General features: G+C 43.6%; 1 protein-coding gene across 1 annotated transcript in view; it reads left to right on the top strand.

The window, feature by feature from the left end:
• WNT10B (Wnt family member 10B) overlaps positions 1–24,290 on the top strand; it is a 104,608-nt gene that overhangs the window by 58,995 nt on the left and 21,323 nt on the right. Inside the window, exon 3 of the mRNA XM_073663788.1 lies at positions 15,918–16,180. Within this exon, the coding sequence (XP_073519889.1) occupies positions 15,918–16,180 (263 nt within the window). The remainder of the gene's footprint in view (positions 1–15,917; positions 16,181–24,290) is intronic.

Genomic DNA, 24,290 nt, shown 5'->3' with positions numbered 1-24,290 from the left:
ATAAAACCTACATAGATCTGGTATCACTGTAATAGTAGTGTCCCAAAAATAACACCATTTTATCACTTTACTGCTCAGTGAAAAAATGTGAAAATAACAATGATTTCAGAATTGCGGTTTATTTATATTGACTCCCAAAAATTGAATAAAAATGGATCAGAATATGTAATTTAACCCAAATAGTAGCAAGGTGTTACGCTCGCGCCCGGACTGACTGGCGTGAGCGTGATTAGTGATCCCACTGTACCATGAACCGAGGAGTGCCTGGAGGGTCCTAACTAAGTATCAACCCGATCCGACCAAGGTCGCACGGCGGCTTAGTCGACTCCGTGGACCAAGGAGGAACCGAGCAGAGGGACCAGGTGCGACTCCAGGTCAGACCCCGGTCACAGCTGTTTACCCACACCGGGGAATGCAGGAACAGGCAGGTTAGACTGGCATACAGGCAGGTGGGTATTGGCAAGTACGGCTGGTATGCAGACAGGTGGGTACTGGCAAGTACGGCTGGTATTCAGACAGGTGGGCACTGGCAAGCACGGCTGGTATGCAGACAGGTGGGCACTGGCAAGCACGGCTGGTTTGCAGACAGGGAGATACTGGCAAGCACGGCTGGAGTGCAGACAGGGAGGTACTAGCAGGTTGGAGCGCAGGCTGGATAAGGTCCAGTACAGACTGGGAGACAGGTACAGAGCCGCAGATGCGGTAGACAAGCAGAGTAAAGCGAAACCGCCGGAGCGGAGGACAAGGCGGAGCGGAGGACAAGGCAGAGCAGAGAGGAACTGCTGGTGTGGTGAGCAAGCAGAGTGGAGCGAAAACCGCAGGTGCGGTGGGCAAGGCAGAGCAGAGAGAAGCCGCCGAAGCGGTGGGCAAGGCAGAGCAGAGAGAAACCGCAGGTACGGTGGACAAGGCAGAGCAGAGCGGAACCGCCGGATTGGTGGGCAAGGCAGAGCAGAGAGAAGCTGCCGGAGTAGTGGACAAGTCAGAGCAGAGAAAAGCCGCCGGAGCGGTGGGTAAGTCAGAGCAGAGAGAAACTGCCGGTGCGGTGAGCAAGGCAGAGCAGAGAGAAGCCGTCGGAGTGGTGGGCAAGTCAGAGCAGAGAGAAACCGCCGAAGCGGTGAGCAAGGCAGAGTAGAGAGAAACCGCCGGAGCGGTGGGCAAGTCAGAGCAGAGAGAAACCGCCGGAGCGGTGGGTAAGGCAGAGCAGAGGGAAGCCGCCGGAGCGGTGGGCAAGTAGAGCCGAACAGGGCTGAAGGTGCAGGCAGAGAGAACAGGGCTCTGTTCACATGGAACACACTGGAAAATACAGGAGGATGGTTAGAACACAGGAGGAAGATACAGAGGAAGGGAAAAGGGACAAGCTGAACCAGATACACACACGGTACTTCATATGAAGTAGCGAGTGAACACAAAAACTCACAAACAGAAGTACAGAGACAACGAGTTGGAGTTAGGTGCAGGTTCAGATACTGCAGGAAAAGGGAAGGTACGGACATAGAGACAAACAGGTAACAGGCTAGGATACAGTTCAGACAGGAACTGCTACTGCAATGAGATACAAGAATGAGCCTGGGTATACAGCCCCCAGAGTGGTGGAAACAGACTAGAAGTCACAGGTAACAGGCTTGGGTATACAGCCCCCAGAGTGGCGGAAACAGACTAGAAGTCACAGGTAACAGGTCTGGGTATGCAGCTCCCAGAGTGGCGGAAACAGACTAGAAACAGGACAGGACCTGGCAATTCAGTAGCAAAGACTAACTGAGTGAAGGTGTTGCTCAGGCCCCTCCTACTGGGTGGAGGGGGTTTAAATATCCAGTGACTCACAGCAATAGGCTGGAGACGCATTAGGGGTGCGCCAACAGCAGCTATAAGAATCAGGAAGTAACCGGGCCGCCGCCCTAAGCAGTCAGTCAAGAGACATATGACGCGCCCCCTGGGCCTGTGCTGTGCAGGGGGATACCCGCAGCCGGATCGCTGGGGGTTGTAGTCCTCCGTGGCGGTGACCCGGTCCGTGCCCAGGGCGGTCAAACCAGTGGCAGTCTATTGGTGTTATAATAAGTGTCCGACTACGCCACCCATGGATTGCGGTCAGTGGGGACCGCCGCTGCGCTGCAGACCGCTGAGGCTGATGTAGTTTGCGCAGCCGAGTATGGGATAACTCCCCACGGGAGAAGTATTGCCTCAGGGCAGTTAGTGTGGATGATGGGAGTGATGGTGTGAGCGTCCCAGTACTAATGGTGCTGGTGCGGCGATGAAACACAGAGACGTGTGGTTGCAGTTTCCAATGCTTTACTCACAGTTCTTTACTGGTCCTAGTCACCTCGGTACCGGCGGTGACTGCCCAAGCTGTGCTGCGTCCACCAGGCAAGGGGCTCGACCAACTCCCAGGCAATTCCAGAGCGTGGCACAGGACTCCCTTCCTTTCCTTTCTCTGGCCGTCCCCACCAGTGACCCACCTTTGTCCAGCTTCCTCGGGCCTTCTGTTGGCGAAACCCCTCTCCGGTTTTCCTGACCCTATGTGGTATGCTTTCCTGGTGGATGTAGTGAGGGGTCGCACCAAGATGTGGTCACAACCTCCGGTCTTTGGCTGAGGAATCTGTTGCCTCCACCAATTTGGGTTCCGGTACCCTGTTCTGCCAACCCTTCACCCTGTGTCTCCTGGGCATATGGGGTTCCTTCTGTCCTCGTGTCTCTGGGCCTTTCTCTGTGTTCCTGTTCCTTGTTTCCTTTCTTACTGTCCTTTCTGTTCCTTCTCCTTTCTCTCTCTCTCAGGCTCCAGCTTCCTGACAAGGCCTGCCTGCAGAGCAGAGCCCATGCAGGGGCTCTGCTTCCTGTCTTCTCCTCTCACTCTTAGCTTCTTCTCTGCACTGCACTGAACACTGTTCTAAGATGGTGCCCACCTTTTATACCTCCTTCTAACACCCGAGCCCAGGTGACTAGCAACCAATGGGCTCCTACCTATGCCCAGAGACCCACCCCTATCTGCTCCTACACCACTGGGTTTTCCTCCCCCTCCCCACTCCAGCCAGGAACAGATGCTGTCGTGCCTGCACTTCTGTCTAGTGGGAGCACCGTTGAGCTGTCCCTCGGAAATGGGGTGTGTGTGGTGCATGCAGCTTACTGAGTCCTAGTCCACACTCCATCCTTACCCGGGAGTGGAATACCACACCTCTGGTTCGAGGTGCAATACCCCTGTAGCAGCCGAGCCCTCGGGGTGCTACACATACACACAGCATGAACTGGAGCATGGTTTGTAGGCTGGACTGACAGGTAAGATTGCGGTCTTGCATAGTGGGAGGTGGTACACTATGCAAGCACGCCGCCAGGGATGTTACACAATGAAACCATGACCACATTCTGTGAAAAAATAAAACTCAAGCAGGTCCGTCAACTCTCAATGGAAATATAAGGGGGTTTTCACGTTACTGGTGGTGCAAAGGCTCTGGAAAAGCAATATGGCTCCCAAAATCCAATCTTGGAAAATTCTTGCTCCTAAAGCCAAATGCCTTACCTCTTCCCTTCTGAGTCACCCAATGGGCCCATTCCACAGTTAGCATCCATATATACAGTAAGATATGATGTATTGGCGAGAGCCTACATTACAATTAATGAGGTGCTCGTCTCCAGGAACATAAGGTGGATACTATGTATTGGGCACTAAAATGTCATATTTGCAATTTTCACTGTGCAACATCTAATGTGTGCTTATTTCTGGAGAACACATGTGAGTTCAAAATAGTCACTACAGGCATAGATGAATTCCCAAAGAGGTATGAATTCCAAAATGGGGTCACTTTCGTTTTTTCTCTGCTGTCCTGGAATATTAGGGGCTCTGCAAACGGTGACCGTAATTATTCCACGTAATCTGCTCTACAACAGCTAAATGGCATTTCCCTACCAAAGCCTGTCATGTGACCAAACAATAATGTGTGACCAGATATAAGGTATTGCTGCACTCGAGAGAAATTGCATACCAACCTCTGGGTTCATTTTCTACTTTTATCCCTTTAGAAAAGAAAAAAGCGTGGGGCTAAAACAACATTTCAGTGGAAAAATTTAGTTTTTACTTTTCATGGCCCAATATTATAAAATTCTATGAAACACTTGTGTGTTCAAAATGCTGAACACATCTCCAGATTAATTCATTGAGGGGTGTTGTTTTATTTGTTGGGGGTTTTTTTTTGCTGTTTTTGGAACCTTAGGGACTCTGCAAATGCAGCGTGGCATCCGCAATCTATTCCAGCGAAATATGCCCTCCAAAAGTCTTAAAGCGCTCCTTCCCTTCCAAGCACTGCCATCTGCTCAAACCGCAGTTTACCGACAACATACAGTATGCATTTGGTCACAATCGCGCAATAAATTTTGGGATTCATTTTATACTAATATTCCTTGTGAAAATGAAAAAATTTGGAACTAAAATTGACATTTTAGTCAAATAGAATTCAACTAAATTAATTTTTTTTTAATTTTTTTCATTATATTTTGCATTAATTACTGTAAAGAGTTAACAAACTTCCTGAATATTATTTTGAATACTTTAAGGGGTACGTTGTTTATAGTGGGGTCACTTTTTACAAATTTTTACTGAATATGTCCCTAAAAATACAGGTTTTCAAAATTTCCTGAAAAATATAAAAAAATTGCTGTTAAAATTTTTCTAAAATTCTAAAAAAAATTAAAAACATTCCACAAATGATGGCAAGATAAAGTACACATAAATGCTATTTATTAACTACTGTCTGTTTTACGGCATAAAAAGTCAAAGTTTAAAATTTTTTCTAAATATTTGGCAAATGTTGATGTTTTTATAAATATAAAACATATTGATGTGTCACAAAAAAACACAATCCAAGAATCACTGGCATATATAGAAGTATTCCAAAGTTATTTCCACATAAAGTGGTACACGTCAGATTTAAAAAATGGGACATGGTCACGGAAGCCCAAATTGACTGCCAATGGGAGGGATTAAAGGGGTTGGCCATTTTATCTTTATTTTAACAAAATTACTGAGGATATGATTTCATGGCACTTACTAATATATACTGTAAGTAATGCACTTCTTAGTGCAGGTTTCCTAACAGGCTCGAAATGCACTTTGACGTTTTTTGAAAAAGTACTGCAGGGAATATAGTAAGGCCCTGAATCATCAAAGCGATTACTCCAGAAATGTGTAAAATGCTTTGTGTTGTGCAAAAGCTTTGCAGCTTTTCAGAGTTGCACAAAAATGTTGAGAGTTTTGGAATTTTCATGCCACTTTTGACAGCTCCGACAATATGGGTGGAGCTGAGTTGAAACGGGGTGGGACAGGGCAGGTGACACCTGCTCTTCTAATTCATGATGAGCTATGGCATACTTTACACCACAAATCTCACCACAGACCCTGACTGGAGTAAGAGTTTTGGAGTAGCGCATGGAGGCGCATATTTCATTAGGAGATGTGCGCCTCTTAATGAATCAAGCGGTTCTCGCTCCGACATGCCCTGTCTTCAAGAACGGCATGAATAATGCTGGACTTTATGAATTGGTGGCCAATGTTTTTACTGCTCTAAGGTCTTTTGATGCATTTTATAGTTCTCATGTATCACGGAGGGTGAAATAAATACAATTATATGGTATCCTCTCTGTAATCAAAAATAATATTGCGCAAACTTCTTAACTTAAGATCTACATAGAACATGTTTTAACAGAGGGAAAGTCTCACATAGATCTGCAGATAAGACTCATGTGCTGGCACTTGTTTGACATACCTTGTATATGTCTGCCAGGCAGCACATACAGACAGTGGTTGATTCTCTGTGCACATATGCCTAGAGTGGCCTCATCCTGTTAATATGTAGAATGACATATATTATTTTTGTGAACTGAAGTGATTAACTTGGAAACCCAATGTCACTATATGGTCACAGGTATTGATACCTATTTTGAGAAAGCTTTGGTCCACCAGTCTATACACAACATGTCAGGAATTTATATACCTTCCTAAACAGAGCAATGGTGCCCCAACTGAACCATTATAGATATTTTGTCATGAGCCACGTAAAATTATTAACATATTATTTCTATTGAAAAACTGTCCTGAATTAAAACTAACAGATAAATTAAAGTTACTTGTTCACCATCTTTCATCATCATGTTTACTGACCGAAAAACTCAGATCAACACAAAACTAGTTCTCTGTTAATGTCAACACATAGGATCTAAGGAGTAACGTCTCTCCTTGTGAAGAGTGACATGTCTGGCCTTGCATGTCAGTGTAAGGAGGCTTGTAGGTCATGCTCCTCTGGGAAATTAAATATTCTAATTTCCTCTTCAGGGAGGAAGAGGACTTGAACTTTATTGCCACCTACTGAAAGCAGCAATCCTAAAAGTCAATATTGACTCTTTAATGAGCGTTGCCATATGAAGAGCAAAAAAAGTCAAACCAGAATTTCAGTTTAGAGACATTGTGTTTTGGGGCGTTGCCCCTCTTCAGTGCAAAGCATGAGATCTGATTTGGCTGTATGAGGAGAAAGGAGATACATTACTACTTAGATCACAGTCAGAAGACACTCCTACAGCCATATCAGATCTTATGCTTTGCACTGATGAGGGGCAACACACTGAAAAACATTGTCTGTAAATTGAGATTCTGGTTTGGCTTTTATCCCAAGTCATATGACAAGGCTCGTTAAAGAGTCGATATTGACTTTTAGGATTACTACTTCCAATAGATGGCACTAGAATTCAAGTCCTCTTCCTCTCTAAAGAGGCAGTTTGCACATCAATACCTAGCAATGGATAAAATTACTCATACTAAATGTGACGCGCCCCCTAGGCTGTGGGGTACCCGGTGCCGGGCCGGTAGATGCCGGGGGATATGTCACAGTGGCGGTGACCCGGTCCGTGACCCAGGGCGGTCATTCAATAGGGAATTATTTACAAGGGAATTATGTACAATGTTCGTGACGCCACCTGTGGTATGCGGCTAAGGGAGCCGCCGCTGCGGAGCAGGTCCTCTGGAGCTGATGTTACTGCAGCAGGGATGGTATGGCTCTCCACAGGTAGAGCTTAGCTCCAGGGCAGTGTAGATGTAATAGGTTGTGCTGGACGTTGTAGTGCAGGGTTTGATGGCGCAGCAATAATCACAGAGACAATGAAGTGCAGTCCTCAGGGTCTTTACTCACGGTTGTTGCAGTCCAAGTTACAGGCGCCAAAGTAACTTCCCTCGTCGTGCTGCGCTTACTCAGGGAGGGGCTCGGTCCACCCTCAGGTATCTCTGGAGTACTTAGCAGGACCCCCTTCTGTGTCCTCTCTCTGGCCGTCTCCCTGCACCTCATACCAAGTGTTCCAATCCGGTACCTGCGGGCCTTGTCGGGCGACGTCTGTTTCGTCCCCTGGGTCCTCTATAGCTACCTTCTTGGTGAGACTGATATGGACTGTTGGCTGCAGGACTTGAATTACTGCAGCCTCTGGTTTCTAGTTGAGTCATAAAGTTCTCTGCTAGTTGAGGGACCGGTCCCCTTTGTGTGGCCTGACCCCTCCACCTCCCTGTGGATTCGGGCGTATGGGTGGCTTCCAGCACTGCCCGTACCCCTGGGGTCCCTTCTTCCGTTCCTGGAGCCCTTCCTGCTCCCTCTCCTCTTTCTTCAGTCCTGGGCCTCTCCTCAGGCCCTCTGCCTGAGCAGAGCTCCTGCAGAGCCCTGCTCCACTCCTCTCACTGTAGACTGTTCTCTCTCTCTGCTCACTGTTCTGATCTCACTAAACAAGATGGCTTCTCTATTTATACCTTCCTCTCATGTGCTCCCCTAAGCTACTTCCTCCACCCACACCCACTACATAGTTCCTGCCCCCCAGCTAGGGACCCGGGACTGTGCTCTCCCTTAGGAGCAATCTCGCCCTACCCCCACTGCGGGTATGTGTTGGATGCAGGTGTTAGGGTCCTGAGCTGTACTCCTTCCTTACCTGAGAGTGAGATACCACACCTCTGGTTGAGATGCAGTACCTCTGTGGCGACCGAACCCTCAGGGGTGCCACAAATGCACTTACCTGTTATAGATATGACGCGCCCCCTGGGCCATGTTTGTGTAGCGTTGCGCACGCGGGGAATACCCGGAGCCAGATCAGATAGGGGTAGTAATCCTCGTGGCGGTGACCCGGTCCGTGCCCAGGGTGGTCAAACTAAGTGGCGCTATTGATTTGATGGTATTAGTGTCCGACTACGCCACCCGTTGAATGCGGCTATGAAGCCGCCGCTGCAGGGCAGTCCGCTGAGGCCGGTGGTTCGGATGTGCAGCGTGGATGGTATAACCCCCAACGGGAGGGGTATGGCCTCAGGGCAGCTATGTTAGAGATGACAATGGGAGTGATGGTGCGGGTGTCCCAGTACTGATGGTGCAGGTGCGACGACGAAACACGGAGGCTTGAAGTGCAGTTTCAAAAGCTTTACTCACAGTTCTTTACCAGGTCGCCCGTGCACAGTAGGACCACCCGAGTCGTGCTGCGTCCACCAGGTCAGGGACTCGGCCAACTCCCAGGCAGTTCCAGAGCGTGGTCCTGAGCTCCCCTCTCTTCCTTCCTACTGGCCGTCCCCACCAGGGATCCACCTTTGTCCAGCTCCCTCGGGCCTTCTGGTGGTGAAACCTTTCCCGGCTTCCCTGACCCTATACATGGTATGCCTTCCTGGTGGATATGGCGAGGGGTCGCGCCAAAACTTGTCCACGACCTCCGGTTCCTGGCTAAGGATAATTGGCCTCCACCAGTTTGGGATCCGGTACCCTGTTCTGCCAACCCTTCACCCGTTTCCGTTCTCTCGTGGGATCTCAGGGTTCCCTCTATGCTTTCGTCTCTGGGCCTTTCCTTGCGTCTCTCTTCTTCCTCCTTTTTCCTTCTCTCTCTCTCTGCTTCAGGCCTGGCTCTGGAGCTGGGCCCAGACGGAGCCACAGCTCCCTGTCAGCCCTCTCTGGCTGAGCTCCTCTCTGCACAGACTCTCCTCTGAACAGGACCCTGTCCTCAGATGGTGCCCACCTTATATACTCCCTCTGACACCTGAGCCCAGGTGACAAGCACCCAATGGGCTCCTACCTATGCCCAGAGTCCCTCCCCTGTCTGCTCCTACACCACTGGGATGTTCCTCCCCCCTCCCCACTCCAGCCAGGGACAGAAGCTGTCGTACCTGCACATCTATCTGGTGGGAGTACCGTTGATCTGGGGTGAGTGTAGTGCATGCAGCTATCTGAGCCCAGTTCCACACTCCATCCTTACCCGGGAGTGGAATACCACACCTCTGGTCTGAGGTGCAATACCCCTGTAGCAGCCGAGTCCTCGGGGTTCTACAGATATGTTATATGATATGCATTCATTCTCATTTTGTCTCCAACCAACTGGCACTTTTGCATGACAATGCAACTACATCATTTATGAGTTGCTGGTGGGAGAACGCTTAAACAATGATGGATTATCCTGTAGTTACATTTGCAATGAGCATCCCTGATGTCACCCATCAGTTTAAAAGTAAACAGATTTTGGAAGATTCTTTTTTTCCACTTAATGCTTGGAATATAACCCTTTGATGGAGTTGTATTCAGACATACATTGGTTTATAAAGCACCTTTCACTTTGTGTTATGGATCATTTTGTCTGCATTTGTTAACATTCACATTCATTATGTATCTCTTTGTATGTTTTAAAACATCTTCACTTCCTAATTTGAGAAAAGTTGCTTTTATTACTATGGTTATAAAACATGAATTATTTTCCCTTCAGCATGGGCATGTTTTGATCTGTCATTTGGTCCCTTGGCTCGGAGTTCTGTTTTCCTGCCCCTCCTACAGCACAAGAGAAATTGCTGATCCCTAGTTCCAAAGTGAAGACAAATATATTCCCACCCTGCAGGGAGCGTCCCGCAGAGCTTCTGACAGCGGTCGACTCTTCTGTCCCCACCCAGGGCAAGATGAGCAGGCCATGTGTTAACCATTTTACAGCCACGTCCCTGTGAATGTAGGGGCACCTGTTGCTACCTCTTCCCTTAAACATTTGGTTTCTAAACAGAATTTAAAACATCTCATACAATGCCAAGTGACCTTCACACCTCTCTTTACTTGCATATGCCTGGGCCCAAACAGTAGCAAATAAAACAAGTGCCTAGAGAAATGGAAAAGAACATTCAGTGGAATGTAATTTTCTTCAGGGCTTGCATTTTTATTTTTATTTATTGCCAATGCATTTGACAGGTTCTATCCTGCACTTAATGGTTTCTTGTGTATCTGTTAAAACTCAAATCTGAATTAATCTTTTAATCGCTTCTAAAATTACATATAACTGATTGCCAAGGTAGGATATGTTCTTTTGAAAATTATAGGTGTATGTCTAATCACATAAGTTTCTTCTATAGACTCTATAGTGAAAGAGCAATGACACATATAAAGGGAGCTTACAGTTCACAAAAAAATGGTGCTGGATCCCCAATCATCTAATATTGATTACCTATCTTGAGGAAGGTCATCAATATCACAGTAAAATCAAAGTAATGGACAAACCCTTCATTTCTGTATGCAAAAAAATGTAAAATTAAAATATTTGGCGGGGTCACAGAAGAGCTTATCTCACATCTTTGCAGTCCTAATAAAGTATTTTTGCTCCAATTGAGACCCTATGTGATCCACACACTTAGATACCCGCTTCATGGCCCCCATTAAGAATGATGCCAATAAAAGTGCCCCCCAATGATACCCCACAGTGAATTCCTCCACACGCACAGTATGATGACCCTACAATAACCCCCCCACAAAGTAAGATGCCCCTTCAATGACACCAACACAGGATGATGCCCCCACAGTGACTCCAACACAGTATGATAGCCCCCACTGACACCCACACACAACATGATGGCCCTGACATCGCCCTCCACACAATATGATGGCCCCCACACAGCCCTCCATACAATATAATGGCCTGCACTCAGCTCTCCATACAATATAATGGCCCAAACACCTTTCCAGACAACCCTTCACACAGTATGATCGCACCTACACAGCCCTCTACATAGTAAGATGGTACCGACACAGCCCTCCACACTGCATAATGGCTCCCACAATATATATTGCTCCCCACACAGTATAATGGCTCACACATCGCCCTCCAAACACTATAATGGCCCCCAACATAGCCCTTCAAACAGTATAATGACCACACACATAGCCCTCCAAACAGTTTAATGGCCCCCTACATAGACCTACAAACAGTATAATGGCCCCCACAGAGGCCTTCAAACTGTAGAATGGCCCCGACACAGCATGATTGCCCCAATGAGTACAATGTACTCATTGATTTAAACAAAAAAGTAAACTGCTCACCTCTCCCCATTCCCTGCTGCTCCGGTCTCTGCAGTGGATGTTCTGAAACTCCACACAGGGGGTGCGATGTAGTGACATCATCACGATTGCTGCGTTGAAACAGGGATGCAGATATAGTTAAAAGTGTGATGCCAGGAGGGGGGTACCTGTGTCAGCACTGGGTCACCCCCCCACCCTCGGCCCCCATATTGGCCGTGTTGTCTGCCACTATTAGCGGTATACCACTGGTTACAGCATATTTATCGGTGCTCTGTCTTATAATGAGCTGTGAACCCATATGATAATTTTTCCTCTAATATAAGTAATCAATCAAGGTTCCTATTAAAAGACAGCAAGCAGAGGTATTGAAAACCGTAAGGAATTTTTTTTAAACTTATTACAGCTCTATTGTGATCGACCTAGTTATTTTAACTTAAAGCCGTTGGCCAATTTAACTTTATTTTTCAAATATGTTGGGGATATACAGTACAGACCAAAAGTTTGGACACACCTTCTCATTTAAAGATTTTTCTGTATTTTCATGACTATGAAAATTGTACATTCACACTGAAGCCATCAAAACTATGAATTAACACATGTGGAATTATATACTTAACAAAAAAGTGTGAAACAACTGAAAATATGTCTTATATTCTAGGTTCTTCAAAGTAGCCACCTTTTGCTTTGATGACTGCTTTGCACACTCTTGGCATTCTCTTGATGAGCTTCAAGAGCTAGTCACCGGAAATGGTTTTCTCTTCACAGGTGTGCCCTGTCAGGTTTAATAAGTGGGATTTCTTGCCTTATAAATGGGGTTGGGATCATCAGTTGTGTTGTGCAGAAATCTGGTGGATACACAGCTGATAGTCCTACTGAATAGACTGTTAGAATTTGTATTATGGCAAGAAAATAGCAGCTAAGTAAAGAAAAGCGAGTGGCCATCATTACTTTAAGAAATGAAGATCAGTTAGTCTGAAAAATTGGGCAAACTTTGAAAGTGTCCCCAAGTGCAGTTGCAAAAACCATCAAGCGCTACAAAGAAACTGGCTCACATGAGTACCGCCCCAGGAAAGGAAGACCAAGAGTCACCTCTGCTTCTGAGGATAAGTTTATCCGAGTCACCAGCCTCAAAAATCGCAGGTTAACAGCAGCTCAGATTAGAGACCAGGTCAATGCCACATAGAGTTCTAGCAGCAGACACATCTCTTCAACAACTATTAAGAGGAGACTTTGTGCAGCAGGCCTTCATGGTAAAATAGCTGCTAGGAGGCCACTGCTAAGGACAGGCAACAAGCAGAAGAGACTTGTTTGGGCTAAAGAACACAAGGAATGGACATTAGACCACTGGAAATCTGTGCTTTGGTCTGATGAGTCCAAATTTGAGATCTTTGGTTCCAACCATCGTGTCTTTGTGCGATGCAGAAAAGGTGAACGGATGGACTCTACATGCCTGGTTCCCACAGTGAAGCATGGAGGAGGAGGTGTGATGGTGTCGGGGTGCTTTGCTGGAGACACTGTTGGGGATTTATTCAAAATTGAAGGCATACTGAACCAGCATGGCTACCACAGCATCTTGCAGCTGCATGCTATTCCATCCAGTTTGAGTTTAGTTGGACCATCATTTATTTTTCAACAGGACAATGACCCCAAACACACCTCCAGGCTGTGTAAGGGCTATTTGACCAAGAAGGAGAGTGATGGGGTGCTACGCCAGATGACCTGGCCTCCACAGTCACCAGACCTGAACCCAATCGAGATGGTTTGGGGTGAGCTGGACCGCAGAGTGAAGGCAAAAGGGCCAACAAGTGCTAAGCATCTCTGGGAACTCCTTCAAGATTGTTGGAAGACCATTTCCGGTGACTACCTCTTGAAGCTCATCAAGAGAATGCCAAGAGTGTGCAAAGCAGTCATCAAAGCAAAAGGTGGCTACTTTGAAGAACCTAGAATATAAGACATATTTTCAGTTGTTTCACACTTTTTTGTTAAGTATATAATTCCACATGTGTTAATTCATAGTTTTGATGCCTTCAGTGTGAATGTACAATTTTCATAGTCAAGAAAATACAGAAAAATCTTTAAATGAGAAGGTGTGTCCAAACTTTTGGTCTGTACTGTAACTTTGTTTTCTTATATAACCATCACCTGACCATCAGTCTCCTACAATTGAAAAACACTGCACATGATTAGACTGTTTAAAATTGGAGGAGGCTAAAGACTATTTTGAGAACATGAGAGCTGTGCAGTCTGTGAGAAAGACAGGATCAACAATATATATAATATTATATAATAGTAATATGTTAGTAAGCACCACAAAATCTTGTTCCCAACACACTTGTTAAAGTAAAGATAAAGTAGCCAACCTCTTTAAATGTACACAAAGTTAAAGAGACAATCCATTTTTTAAAGGTTATCACCTATCCATAGGATAGATGATTATTGGATCAGTGGTTGTCTGACCAATAAGAGCCCCGCTGATCACTTGAAAGGGGAAATTGTGTTCTCAGTTTGAATAAAGTGGTGGTTGTGTATGTGCGCTGACACTATTTAATCTCTATTGGAGTTCTAGAAATAGATAAACGCTATCGTTGTTAGTCCTGTAGATTTTTGATAGAGTGTCAGGGGGCATGTAACCCATTCAATCAGTAGGCACAAGTTTCCCATGGGGATATCATCATTGGACACCCAACAATCCAGCAGTTATCTTTTAACCTGTGGATAGATACAGTAAGTTGGTATAATACCAAAAGTCTGTAAGAGGGGTTTTCTGAGAATATAAAAAATGAACTTATAACTAATTGAAATGTATTTTTATATAAATGAAAAAGAAAAGGGAAATCCACCGGCACATCCAACAGGAAATAATTAGAAATTGTTCTTTATTGGAAAAAAAAAACCCTAAAACATGCTAAAATGAAACCTCAGAAACCTATCCTATTTGTATATAGTTATAAATAAATATCTAAATACCTATAGCTTTCAAATCACACATTTCATCTACAGAGGTAATCACCATGTAATTAATATGGTCATCATCTTGTTACACTGACAAAAACATGTCCTAAATTATTAGGAGAGGTGCCTGTTGGGAAAAGCAGTGCCCTCCTTTCATATGTAGGAAGACGTGATCGGATGGATATTATGATCTAATATTGGAGTTACCAGGAGTAGTGAGGTAACGAGAGGCTGCTCACACTGCTGTCCACACTGCCTTTCTGAACTAATAAGGGACTTACCATTGATGCAGAGAATAAGAAGAGGCAGTTCACATTGTTGTCCACCTGTCCATTGTATCTATCACTGGAGAAACCAGCGGTGCTTCACACTACTGTCCACCATTTGTATCCTATCTAATACTGGAGATAAAAGGGGTGCTGAGGTAAGAAGAAGCTGCTCACACTGCTGTACACATTGTGTATCTAACCTAAAACTGGAGATACCAGAGGAGCTAGGTAAGAAGAAACTGTTCATACTGCTGTCTGCCCTGTTGATACCAGGAGTGCAGAGGTAAGAAGAAGCTGCACACACTGCTGTCCACTCTGTTGATACCAGGAGTGGTAAGAAGAAGCTGCTCACGCTGTGATCCATCCTGTCTATAAGAGGAGTGCTGAAGTAAGGAGAAGCTGCTCACACTGTGGTCCACCCTGTCTATAAGAAGAGCGCTGAAGTAAGGAGAAGCTTCTCACACTGTGGTCCACCCTGTCTACATGCTGAGAGGCTGCTGTGACTTGTAGATAGCTTGAGCGGAAATGGTATAGGTTATCTCCGTGTCTCAGGATCAGATCTTTCTACTACACATATTTACAGGCACCTGAAAGGTTTTTATTAGTGTAACAAAACAGTGGTCATTTTAATGTCCTACTGTAAAAAATGTTATCTCCGTAGACAAAATGGTTGTGATTTACTAATTAAAAGTATTTAGGAATGTATTTATAGTTATGTTTTCTTTAGTTATTTTTTATATTCCAGTAGAACCTCTTTACATTTTGGTCATCATATTGTTACAGCCAGTTCAATACAATCTATACTCCGGATTTCATAAAGCTTAAAGGGTTTGTCCAGGACTATTATATATTTTTTACTATGGGCCTAAAAACTAACAGACAGCTGCTAACAGGGGCAGCTACCTGCCTGTTCTACCCAGGGTCGGCTCAGAGCGGTCGCTCACCGCTCCTGTCGGCAATTCAGCTGCTTTACATCAACAGAGCAGCTCTTCTTCTTCTGGGCCGCTCTGTCGAGGGGGCGTGCCGCTGAATCGCTGGTAGGAGTGGTCTGTGACCGCTCTGTGCTAGCAGACATCGGAGCTGGGCACAACGACCTGCCTGCTAGTTCTTAGGCCCGTAGTAAAAAAAAAATTATACAATATAATCTTGGATAACCCATTAAACCTAATCACAGAATATAGGTAGAAAAATATTTAATAATAACAGAGTTTGTAAAATTTCTGACTATTTGCATAAAATCTTACTACATGTTCATCATATTCTATGCTGTTATGTTAAAATCTACTATAGATTGATCATTATTGGAGAGTTGCATTTTTTTGCTCTCCACTACTTCTTGTATATCCTTCTTACCATGCAATCTTTGACTTCTATTTTCTCTTTCCAGAGGACTGTGCAATGATATTTTGGGTTTAAAGTTGCCCAATGATCCCATCCTGACTCCAAACACTGTCTGTTTGACATTACCTGGCTTAAGTAAACGCCAGCTTGGACTTTGTGTGCGCAGCCCTGATGTGACAGCTTCAGCTCTACAGGGAATTCAAATAGCTATCCATGAATGTCAGCACCAGTTGAAAGGACAGCGCTGGAATTGTTCCACTTTGGAGACCGGGGGCAAAGTACCACACGACAGTGCTATCCTGAAAAGAGGTATGGTCAATGTCAAAAAATACTTGGCTCAACTACGACTTACAATTCAGTTTTACAACATATTTAAAGGTAATCTGTCAGCAGGTTTTTGCTACCTCATCTGAGAGCAGTATAATGTAGGAAAAGAGACCCTGAATCCAACGATTTATCACTCAGTGTGCTGGGTGCAGCCGTTCTGACACAATCAGAGCTTTTGAATGTAGAATGAGGAAAAAATTGAGGCGCAAAAACAACACAATAGGGTCTGATCCGAGAGAAAAATAAAAAGCGTTAAGGTTATGCTATCCTGGTATAGTTGTGTATATACAACATTTTTAAGGCATAGAAATCCAGCTGCTGCAGGTCCAACGTGTCCTCAGGCCAAAAAACCACAGGAGGGGAAGATTGTGGATAATCCGCACTGCTGGTAATCGATGTGATGAATCCAGGTCTACACAAGTGGTATTTGCGGTTTCTTTATTTAGTCAACGCGTTTCAAAGTACTACAGACTTCTTCATCAGGACAAAAAAACATAGCATGCAGCACAATACAGATACATTTAAAGCATTAAGAACTCAAATATTGGCACCAATTGGACACATGATGTGTCAAAGTTCATGACAGTTGATGAGATGACAATTACTACAAACCAAGAGTAAACTCTAGGTTCTTAACTGGAAAAAACAGGAATATTTAGAAACATATTAAGTTTATGTTTAAAACATTTCTGTCATAATATATATTCCCAAAAATTAATTAAAAGTTGTATCAATAAAAATGAAAAGAAAAGGAAAAAATAAAGAATAAAATAAAGTGTATGAGATGGATTATAACTATACGATAAGTATGCTGTACCATTCCTAGGGCATCACGGTGCGAGATGGTGATCCAGATAAAAAATGTCTCGGTGAAAGAGATGAAAAATGATTAAACATATGACTTTTATATTCAATAAATGATATATGTGTGTCTAATTTAATCTAAATATTCCTATTTTGTTCCATTTCAAAACCTAGAGTTTACTCTTGGTTTGTAGTAATCGTCATCTGGTCAACTGTGATGAACTTTAACATATCATGTTCCAATTGGTGCCAATATTTGAATTCTTACTGCTATAAATGTATCTGTATTGTGCTGCATGCTATGGTTTTTGTACTAATGAAGAAATCTGTAGTAGTTCAAAATGCGTTGGCTAAATAAAGAAACCGCAAATAACACTTGTTTAGACCTGGATTCATCACATTGATTACCAGCAGCGCGGATTATCCACAGTCTTCCCTTTCTGTGTTTAGATGTAGAATGAAGCAGAGCTAAGAAAGCTAACCCCACTCACACTAGGCTCTCCCTGTACAACGCCTATTAACAGTGAGTTGCTTATCAAATGTAAAACCTTCACAGTAAATAAACAACAGAACACAGCTTGACAAGTGACACATCCCTGAATTCTGTGTTTCAACCTCTATATTCTGCTGTCCGAGATTACATAGCAAAAGCCTGCTGACAGATTCCATTTAAAAAATAAATGTATTTACATAGCAACTTGGTAAGATTATATAGTAGAAGTGGTAATGTCTGTAAAGTGCTGTGGAATTAATGAGTAAAATAAATTAATAAATAAAAAATAAAGTGGCATAAAATCATTGCAAAACTCAGCATTCACAAACTCCAAAAGTTCACCAAAAGTATATGTCTACTAAACTACAAAATTATTCAGTCTCACTTAAAGAATAGGTATATTATTAGTACCTTACAATAATACAGTATATTAAAGAAACCATCATATAAATCATATTATTCTCTGTAAAAGTATAATGAACATATATATATATATATATATATATATATATATATATATATATATACTGCTCAAAAAAATAAAGGGAACACTTAAACAACAGAATATAACTCCAAGTAAATCAAACTTCTGTGAAATCAAACTGTCCACTTAGGAAGCAACACTGATTGACAATCAATTTCACATGCTGTTGTGCAAATGGAATAGACAATAGATGGAAATTATTGGCAATTATCAAGACACACTCAATAAAGGAGTGGTTCTGCAGGTGGGGACCACAGACCACATCTCAGTACCAATGCTTTCTGGCTGATGTTTTGGTCACTTTTGAATGTTGGTTGTGCTTTCACACTCGTGGTAGCATGAGACGGACTCTACAACCCACAGAAGTTGCTCAGGTAGTGAAGCTCATCCAGGATGGCACATCAATACAAGCTGTGGCAAGAAGGTTTGCTGTGTCTGTCAGCGTAGTGTCCAGAGGCTGGAAGCGCTACCAGGAGACAGGCCAGTACACCAGGAGACGTGGAGGGGGCCGTAGGAGGGCAACAACCTAGCAGCAGGACCGCTACCTCCGCCTTTGTGCAAGGAGAAACAGGAGGAACACTGCCAAAGCCCTGCAAAATGACCTCCAGCAGGCCACAAATGTGCATTTGTCTGCACAAATGGTTAGACACCGACTCCATGAGGGTGGTATGAGGGCCCGACGTCCACAGATGGGGGTTGTGCTCACATCCCAACACCGTGCTCCAAATTTATTCTACAGCAGGACAGCAATCCCAAACATGCAGCCAATGTCATTAAGAACTATCTTCCGCATAAAGAACAACAAAAAGTTTTGGAAGTTATTATATAGCCTCCACTGAGCCCTGATCTCAACATCATTGAGTTTGTCTGGGATTATGTGAAAAGACTAAAGGATTTGGCAAGCTTGCATCCACAAAAGATCTGTGGTTAGATCTCCTAGATGGCAACAACCACTCTGCTGAGCTCCATCAAAAACTGTGTGCAAGTATACTTAGATTCTGTTTTGAAGTCAAAGGGTCACACCAAATATTGAATTTATTTAGATCATCGTTGATGTGTTGAAAGTCGGCTCCTGGGACACTTTGGAGAAATGGCCATACCACTGGTTCGCTTAGTCTAAATCATTGTAACGCTGGGCTGTTAGTGTACATGGAATGAAGACTAGTGGGGTCCGACTTCCATACATTATGCCACCCCACACCATAATCCTAAAAGTAGGACTAGTGTGAATTCCTTTGTGAATGCCTCTTCATGGTGTTGCTCACGTGGTCTCTTTAGAAGTGTGTACTGATCTACTCTGTACTGCAAGTGAAATTAAAACGTCACATACCAAGCATAAGGTGTCACATTGTGTCTACCTAAACCATCAGAAAGTCTTTGTACGACATTGGGCTATGAGTCAGATGTCTAGACACAAGTATTTCATTGACCTCACACCACCTCAAAGACCATCATGGTGCAGAGCAAGACAGCAATGGAAGCCTTTCCTCTACAACAATGAGTCCTACTTTTGGATACAATGATAGCCAGAGATTGGTCGGGACACCATGTGGGCCACACCGTGAAGAGGCATTCACAAGGGAATGTGAAAGTGTCCCAGGAACCGTTTTCAACATGAGAATGTGAGGCCTCTTGTTGCTGTGCTACTGTGAGCAGCCTGTGTGGCTTAAACATACTACCTTAGCCTCCAGCAGTTCCAGAATTGTCTCCCACCAAGCACATCTGTGACATCATTTATTGGCAATTGGAAAGGAAGCTGCGAGCAGTGGAACTTGATGATTTGTGTGCCCAAGTTCAGAATGGCAGAACATTCCTCAAACAGCCATTAATAACCTCATTGATAGCATGCCATGCCATGTAAGTGCGTGTACTTCTGCAGGTGGCACTCATAATTAATACAGAATAAATTGAGATGTTTTCAAAATTTTGCTTCCATCTTTTCATCATTTGCATATTATTAACATTGTCTATCAATCTTGTAATTTCCACAACTCCATGACTTTTCCTTCTTAGTGTTGCAGTTTTAATGTTGAGAAGTGTATATATACAGTACAGACCAAAACTTTGGACACACCTTCTCATTTAAAGATTTTTCTGTATTTTCATGACTATGAAAATTGTACATTCACACTGAAGGCATCAAAACTATGAATTAACACATGTGGAATTATATACTTAACAAAAAAGTGTGAAACAACTGAAAATATGTCTTATATTCTAGGTTCTTCAAAGTAGCCCCCTTTTGCTTTGATGACTGCTTTGCACACTCTTGGCATTCTCTTGATGAGCTTCAAGAGGTAGTCACCGGAAATGGTCTTCCAACAATCTTGAAGGAGTTCCCAGAGATGCTTAGCACTTGTTGGCCCTTTTGCCTTCACTCTGCAGTCCAGCTCACCCCAAACCATCCCAATTGGGTTCAGGTCTGGTGACTGTGGAGGCCAGGTCATCTGGCGTAGCACCCCATCACTCTCCTTCTTGGTTAAATAGCCCTTACACAGCCTGGAGGTGTGTTTGGGGTCATTGTCCTGTTGAAAAATAAATGATGGTCCAACTAAACGCAAACCGGATGGAATAGCATGCCGCTGCAAGATGCTGTGGTAGCCATGCTGGTTCAGTATGCCTTCAATTTTGAATAAATCCCCAACAGTATCACCAGCAATGCACCCCCACACCATCACACCTCCTCCTCCATGCTTAACCGTGGGAACCAGGCATGTAGAGTCCATCCGTTCACCTTTTCTGCATCGCACAAAGACTCGGTGGTTGGAACCAGAGATCTCAAATTTGGACTCATCAGACCAAAGCACAGATTTCCACTAATGTCCATTCCTTGTGTTCTTTAGCCCAAACAAGTCTCTTCTGCTTGTTGCCTGTCCTTAGCAGTGGTTTCCTAGCAGCTATTTTACCATGAAGGCCTGCTGCACAAAGTCTCCTCATAACAGTTGTTGAAGAGATGTGTCTGCTGCTAGAACTCTGTGTGGCATTGACCTGGTCTCTAATCTGAGCTGCTGTTAACCTGCGATTTCTGAGGCTGGTGACTCGGATAAACTTATCCTCAGAAGCAGAGGTGACTCTTGGTCTTCCTTTCCTGGGGCGGTCCTCATGTGAGCCAGTTTCTTTGTAGCGCTTGATGGTTTTTGCAACTGCACTTGGGGACATTTTCAAAGTTTGCCCAATTTTTCGGACTGACTGACCTTCATTTCTTAAAGTAATGATGGCCACTCGTTTTTCTTTACTTAGCTGCTTTTTTCTTGCCATAATACAAATGCTAGCAGTCTATTCAGTAGGACTATCAGCTGTGTATCCCCCAGACTTCTGCACAACACAACTAATGGTCCCAACCCCATTTATAAGGCAAGAAATCCCACTTATTAAACCTGACAGGGCACACCTGTGAAGTGAAAACCATTTCCGGTGACTACCTCTTGAAGCTCATCAAGAGAATGCCAAGAGTGTGCAAAGCAGTCATCAAAGCAAAAGGTGGCTACTTTGAAGAACCTAGAATATAAGACATATTTTCAGTTGTTTCACACTTTTTTGTTAAGTATATAATTCCACATGTGTTAATTCATAGTTTTGATGGCTTCAGTGTGAATGTACAATTTTCATAGTCATGAAAATACAGAAAAATCTTTAAATGAGAAGGTGTGTCCAAACTTTTGGTCTGTACTGTACCAATGCATTCCCTCTAATTACAGTATGGATTATATACGAGCATTTCCAGACTCCTGGACTATTCCAATTTGTAATATAAGCAATTTAATAAAAAGACTATGGCCCGGATTCATCAAAGCAATTACACCACAATTCTGGCATAAATCGCTTCGAAAAATTGTAAAATTTTTGCACAACATGGAGATGTACAAAAAATTTGCAACTTTGGTATTGTCACATCCGTTTTTGCAGAGCCGAGTCGGGGGCGTGACACCACAGTTTGCCAAATTCATGATGAGCTGTGGCAGAAATCTTACTCCAGCACCTGACTGGAGTAAGATTTGTAGCAAATTGCACAGAGGAGCACAACACTTTTGAGACACATGATTCAGACATGTGCCTCTGAAATGAATCAGGAGTGTCTGACTTCAACATTACCCTTCATCAATACTGACGTGAACAACGCCGGTCTTAATGAATCGGGGCCTATTTTGGGAGAATGCTTTAAATGTAAAACTGGTACATGAGTAATACTAGGGTTCCACGAATAATGAATTCCCTCGCAGCTGCTATACAAATTAGACTATACCTATATAAGGAACCACTAATGTACAGAAGGCAATAGTAGGAAAAGTAATAATTCTACTCCAAAATTAAATAAGTTTAAGGCTGCGTTCCCATGATCCGTAATAGCAGCGTGTTCTACATTAGAAGCACAGGGATGGGATTTATAGAAATCCCCTGGCTGCTGTGCTTCATTTGACACTGCGTAAACTCACCGGCAGCGCGGCTTTATGAGCTGCAGCATGTCAATTTCTGTTGCGGAGACACATTTTCTCCATTTTATTATCCAAGTTTGTATAGCTGGTTATTGAAAGAGCAGTCTTAGTTTCCAGTTATGCCTATGGGAGACATATAATACTGTAGGATTTTTTAGCTTTATTTCTAACATCTTTGAGTGTCTTGACAATGTATTAAATTAGAGAGAATATCATAGACATTTAATATTGGGATTAGAAAAGCTGTAAAGCATTAAATATTCTATTTGGAAAGTGATGAATCCTCAAGAATTAGGTGGATTATTCTAAGCTTTACATTGATGTCTATGTTTGATATCGACATTATTTTTGCATTTTAGAAATCTTAGATTGTCCTGATACTTTAGAAATTATTTTTCTTGAAAATATATTTTAGTTATCTGTCGGCAATTATGTTTCATCACATCTACCACTGGATAGTGTGTTACTTTGGCAATTGTAAAAATTCATAAATACTAAAAGGAAATACTTAAACATTAGGAAAAAAAATATTATAACTCAGGCTGCGTGCCCACGTTGCGGATTACAAGCGTTTTTGATGCGGAATTTCCGCAGCGGAAACGCTTGTAAAACGCTAGGTAATCCGCTCCCCATGGTCCCCAAGGGGATTCCGCAAGTTCTATGCACATGCTGCGGATTTTTCCGCAGCGTTTATGCTGCGTTCAAAAATCCGCAGCATGTCAATTAATTTTGCGTTTCCGCAAGCGGAATTGCCTTGAGCAATGCATAAAAAACGTAAGGCAATTCCGCATGTGGAAAACGCGCGATAAACGCGCGAAAAACGCGTGCGGAATTCCACATGCGTTTTTCCGGGAGAGGACTTGCAGAAATTAAGCAGAAATTTTCTGCTTCATTTCTGCAACGTGGGCACATAGCCTAAGTGTGAAAAACATTACTACATTAAAGGCGAATTTACCCTGGTACCTTTGGAATAACTTCAAACTTCTCTGTCATCAGTAAGCAGCCTAAAAGCATATTGAACCATGGCCAATGAGGATTGAGTTATGAAGGCGAAGTATATAAAATAGAATAGAAGCTTACTATTTACAGCTGCTTCTGCTGGGAAATTCCCAAGTGCAAGTAGCAACTTCACAATTTGTAGAGGTCTGATTCTTATGATGAGAGTTTTGGGGATCTGTGTTCCTGTTAGAGTAATGATCGGGACTAATATTCAGTCTTAACTAGTGATGAGCGAGCGCGCTCGTTTAACCCTTTCGCCGAGCATGCTCGGGTGCTTTCCGAGTATCTTCGGCGTGCTCGTATATTAAGGTCCAGTCCCTGCAGTCTGCATGATTTATGACTGTTAGTCAGCCTCAACACATGCAGAGATTGACTGTTTGTTAAGGAATCCTCACATGTGTTGAGGCTGACTAACAGTCATAAATCATGCAGACGCAGGGACTGGACCTTAATTTACGAGCACGCCGAAGATACTCGGAAAGAACCAGATCATGCTCGGTGAAAGGGTTAAACGAGTACGCTCGCTCATCACTAGTCTTAACTCTTTCTTGTAGTATGAACCACAGACCTGATCTGCGAGGTAACTGTCTCGCAGAAATGTACTAGAATTTCTATCAAAGATTTGAATTGATCAATTGAGACTACATCCTATAGTAGCAAGAAATTCTGTATGAGACTTGTAGATAGAAGATCATATGTGCAAGAAAATAATGAGCAAATGAAACATCTCGACAGAGTTATCTTGGCAAATTCATTGGGTGTTAGTCCACTAAGTTGATGTCAGCAAAAGATTTACAGGACCATGGTCCAGCGATCACATCAGTATTCCGAGGTCTCTGAATCATAGCCCTACATTCCTCCTCCTATATGTCAGCAATT

Source organism: Phyllobates terribilis, unplaced genomic scaffold (genome assembly GCF_046119375.1).
Source record: "Phyllobates terribilis strain yellow unplaced genomic scaffold, ASM4611937v1 Scaffold_2__4_contigs__length_985480577, whole genome shotgun sequence".
Lineage (NCBI taxonomy): Eukaryota > Metazoa > Chordata > Amphibia > Anura > Dendrobatidae > Phyllobates > Phyllobates terribilis.
The sequence above is the reverse complement of the archived record's forward strand: the minus strand, read 5'-3'. Positions and strand labels throughout refer to the sequence as shown.